At 43.5% G+C, this 4,852-nt stretch overlaps 1 protein-coding gene across 1 annotated transcript in view; it reads left to right on the top strand.

The window, feature by feature from the left end:
* Positions 1-4,852, top strand: part of SETBP1 (SET binding protein 1) — a 380,749-nt gene that overhangs the window by 16,618 nt on the left and 359,279 nt on the right. The window contains exon 2 of the mRNA XM_007465630.1: positions 3,231-3,888. Within this exon, the coding sequence (XP_007465692.1) occupies positions 3,403-3,888 (486 nt within the window). The 5' untranslated portion in view covers positions 3,231-3,402. The remainder of the gene's footprint in view (positions 1-3,230; positions 3,889-4,852) is intronic.

Here is a 4,852-nt window from a genome sequence, read left to right as displayed (position 1 = left end):
TAGGGAAAGTCTGGAATTGATGTTTCTGGATGGGATTATTTGAAACTGCATTACTGTTTCATCTCTAGTTTTTATACTTGTGCTGCCCTGGTTTGGTCCTCATGCAACAAGAATTGAATCTCAGCCGAGCCTCTTTATGGTCCCCCTGCCTCTAATATCAGGTTCCCTTAATTCAGCCTTCACACCACATGCCGGAATTATCTTTCTAAAGCATAACTTTAATAATATCCCTTCCCTACTAACATCCCCTACTTAAATGGCTTCCCATTACCTTTAAGATAAAATCCAGCTCGTTAGCGTGCCATTCAGTGATGTCCATGATCTGGCTGTAACCTTTTATCTCCAGCTATACCTCTTACCAGTCACCACACTGTACCACACCTCCTAGCCAAACCTCAGCTTTCTCTTTCCTGAACATAACCCTGTGTGCCCCTGCCCAGGCCTTGCCTCATGCTGTTCCTTCTGTTTGCCATGTCTTCCTTCCCACTCCACTTATTGAAGCCCCTCAAGGTCAGAGCCATATCCTATGCTCTCTTGAAGACTTCCTGTGTAGTTTCCTATCTATCAGTCTACACGTTGCCCAAGTGGAAAACCCTTTCTCTTCCCTTTGTTTCTATCCCTTATAGGACATATAAAAATTTCTGTTTTGTTTTTCAAATCGTTCTTCAAGAGTGTAACCTCCTTGAGGAAAGAGATTGTATTTAAGTTGAGTATCTTGACTTGAGGAGAACTGAAAAAAAAATTGTTGAATATTCTTTTTTTTTTTTTTTTTTTTTTTTTTTGCAGTACGCGGGCCCCTCACTGCTGTGGCCTCTCCCGTTGTGGAGTACAGGCTCCGGACGCACAGGCCCAGAGGCTGTGGCTCACGGGCCCAGCTGCTGCGCGGCACGTGGGGTCCTCCCAGACCGGGGCACGAACCCATGTCCCCTGCATCGGCAGGCAGACTCCCAACCACTGCGCCACCAGGGAAGCCCTTGAATATTCATTTTTTGTGGATCTCTTACTATTTGAGTTTCAAGTTTTGGAACTTTGTCTTCTATATTAATTAGTTAATGATTTATACTACTAAATATAAGAAACTCTGAAGTGAGTCATTTTTTAAAGGGAAGATACTTTCTCAATATAGATAATTTATCCACTTCATACTCCTATCTATTCCTCTAAAGTTTAGATTTTACTTTCTTTTCTCTCATCACAGAACCTGCAATAGCTATTGACCTACTCTGGTTCAAAGGTCCAAATAGATTTAGTTTAGGAAATTTTATGGAGAATATGTCTCAGCTTTTGCTCTGACCAAAGGATGCTTTACAGGTAGGTACCAGGGAATTAAAATGTAACACTGGAGGTTCTTGCCAGAGGGAGTAAACCACTGAACACTGTTGCCATAAGAAACATGGCTACCAATTTGTATGTTTTTTTGCTCAGTAGAGGTAAATAGGGACAGGTTCTCAGGCATCTTGATGCCTCCAACAGTAGTGTGTTACCTGACACTAGTAAGAGAGGCCTCAATGAATGTTGACTTGAATATGACTTTTTAAAACCTACGTAAGGTTTTGGGCAGGTAGGCAGATCAGTCTAGATGAGACAAGAATCTCACAAGGAAAGGAAACATAGTGTCATCTGATCTAACTGCCCTCCTCTGCTCCTAAGTGGGGATTTGGTCCCTTTTGTAGCATGGGGCACAGGTGGCAGTCCAGTGTTTGCTTGACAACTTTGGGGAGGAGCCTCATGCTCTCACCAGGCAGCCACTTCTCTTGCAGAAGTGCTGCATTCATTGGGTTTTCCCCTAAGTGGAAGCAGTTGTAAATGTGTCTTTCTGTGGGGCTGCGCAGTTTCCAGGAGCTGAGTATGTTCCTGGGCTTCTCTGGGGAGCAGGGTCCATGTTGAAGCCCTGCTGCCTTGCTGGCTGGCTTCCTCACACGGCGTCAGCTGAAAATGTACTGATTCCAGAGGGAGGAAGTACCCGCTCGGTTTCCAGTTCTTGGCTGTTCTGAATGTATGTTTGCAGGCATTTTTGGCATTTTCTGGTGGACACATTTGCTGGTCAGTTCCTTAAATTGATGGGTTCAAAGGTAGCAGCCTAAGGTATGCTGTAATGCCTTCTGCTGACTGTTCAGCCATTTGTGAAGGCTTGGATGTAATCTTACCTACAGACAGGGGTAGAAGGAGATGATGTCTTGAAGTTGAGGGCGGCCCCAGGGCTTGAGGTTTTTCTCTTGAGAATGAGCATTTGGGCTTTCTTTTGAGCTTTAAAAATGATGAGTATGAAATTGGGAATAATGGGACATGGAGTGAATAAGGGTGAAGGATAGTTTAGCTGATCCTATGATGGTTTGGTGAGGAGGAAGGCAGAACAAAAAATCCTGGGGGGATTCCTGGCACTTCCAGAGGCCTGTGAAATGCTCCCTCTCTCCCCTCTCTTTTTTGTTGTCATGTAGACATACGGCACTTTATTTAAGGTCTAGGAAGGGAATTGAAACTGTCTCGGGTGGCTATTTTTATCTAAATGATTGATAATGATTAAATAACTTTTGTGTTGGAAACATTTTTAGCATTTGTTTTGCATTAATCACAGCATTAGAAGTAACTTCTCACTGAACTCTTTTTGTTTTCCTTTTACAAGCCTTCACCTAAGCTTTGCATTTGTTTATTTTAAGAAATAAAGACAAGACTTGTGCATGATTAAAATAATTCATAACGAAAGATAATAAAGGAAGAATGGTGCAGAAGTTCTTCTTCTGAGGGGATGGAGAGATTGGCCCAGGCAGCCCAGGGTTGTGTTCAGCTTTGCAGACTGTTCTTCACATGTGAGAGGGAAGTTGTGCAAGAAGCCAGTCAGATGCAGTTTCCACAGACCTGAGCATCAGCACTTAGACCTCCTTTCATCATGGTTGGCTTTGATGGTGACTCAGCCAGCTGTGGCTTTAGTATAAGAAGCATCTAGCTTGTTACTGGACTGGAGGACTCACCTCTCTTATCTTTATCCTTGGGCCCACAACCATAAAAATTAATAACAATTCAATGAAAGCCTGTGTGTGTGCGTGTGTTTCCCCCTCTGATCCAATATAATATAATTTGGGGATGTGCACTTTCTGGTTTGATTTCTTTCCAATCATTTTTTTCTGATGCCATAGATAAGTGAGGGGGGATGGGGCTTCTGGAACTTAGTTTGAGTTACCTTTGAGGTCATTTTCCTTCCTGCCATGGCTAATTATCTCTCTGCTTCTCAGTTGCAGATCTGATCCCTTCTGAACAACCTCACCGTGTCTCCATCCCTGGGACTCTGAACCCAGCAGCTGGACCACTTTCTCCTTGGAATTTTGGGTGCCCTTTCTTCTCACCTTTCCCTTTTCCCTTTTCCCCGTCCCCCTCCTGAGAACTCTTGGAGACTGTAGGATTGTCATGGAGTCCAGGGAAGTCTTAAGCGGTTCCCGGCAAAGGGGGAGCGAGTCGGAATTCCTGCCGGTCTCTTCAGCCAAGCCCTTGACTGCTCCTGGCTGTGCAGGGGAACCTTTGCTCTCTGCTCCAGAGACTGGGAAGGGGATCCCAGTAGGCGGAGAACGCATGGAGCCAGAGGAGGAGGATGAACTGGGCTCGGGACGGGATGTGGATTCCAATTCCAATGCAGACAGTGAGAAATGGGTGGCAGGAGATGGTCTGGAAGAACAGGAGTTTTCTATCAAGGAGGCTAACTTCACAGAGGGGAGCCTGAAGCTGAAGATTCAGACCACGAAGCGGGCTAAGAAACCCCCAAAGAATCTGGAGAACTATATATGCCCACCCGAGATCAAGATCACCATCAAGCAGTCTGGGGACCAGAAGGTGTCCCGTGCTGGGAAAAATAGCAAAGCCACAAAGGAGGAGGAAAGAAGCCACTCCAAAAAGAAGGTAGGGATCCCTGTTGACTAGGTTTTTTCTGTTTGCTTTTGCCATTTTATCCTCAAACTTTAAGGGTCTATTTGCTTATTACTTAATTATTTATAAATTACTAATCTCCTTGATGGAATACTTAGGACCTGCAGAATAAATGTCTCTGATATCTCTGTATAGTATCCAATTTATTATTATGAATACTATCAACCAAAAACAAAACAAAACAAAGCAGAAAAGAAACTACTAGAATTATAATCCTGGAAGTTCCTATTTATTGTGTAGCAGCCAATTGGCTGGGTCAGATCTGGCTAAACTGTGACAAAATTTGAGGGTGTTTTTTGTTTTTTTTTGCTTTAATATTTCCATTTGTTCTCACAGTCAAGAGTAGGATGTTGAAAATTTTGGTCAATCAGAACAGTCAAGAACAGTTATAACCTCCTTTTGGTTTCAATCACTATTGTAAATCTTTCTACAATAGATAAATCACTTACTTGACTGAGGAAGCCCAGTCTTTATAGTAAATGAGGCTCTTCTAGGGCTGAGAGATCATTATCCTGGAAGCCAGTGGTGAGCTTTAGAGCTGGAGAAAGGGAAGGGGTAGGGGACTGACATGAAGCTCTATCTAACAAACTGTAGACTTTTAAGATTGAGTGTTGAATGAACTTGGTACATGGTCATTTTCCTCATAAAAGTCAATGTGGGTGTGGAGCTCTCTAGGTGATTTAGTGATGTTCTTTGGTTGGGAATGTATGGATCTAGGTTTCATTGTATGTATTTTGTGTCACAGGGTTACAGAGACCTCCCTTTCTGGGAGGGGTGTGGCACTCAGCTGTGATAGCAGAGGGCTGCCCTAGTCTAGAAAGTTTTTCTTTCCAAGAATCTCTGGGTCTTGTGAACAGCTCTGAAAGGAGCCCTCTTGCTGACAGAGTTTTGCACTTCTAGGTAGTAGATGTTAACCAGAGTCTTTGTAACTCTTTCC

This window comes from Lipotes vexillifer, unplaced genomic scaffold (assembly GCF_000442215.2).
Source record: "Lipotes vexillifer unplaced genomic scaffold, Lipotes_vexillifer_v1.1 scaffold36, whole genome shotgun sequence".
Taxonomy (NCBI): domain Eukaryota; kingdom Metazoa; phylum Chordata; class Mammalia; order Artiodactyla; family Lipotidae; genus Lipotes; species Lipotes vexillifer.
This window is presented reverse-complemented; position numbering and strand designations above follow the sequence as displayed.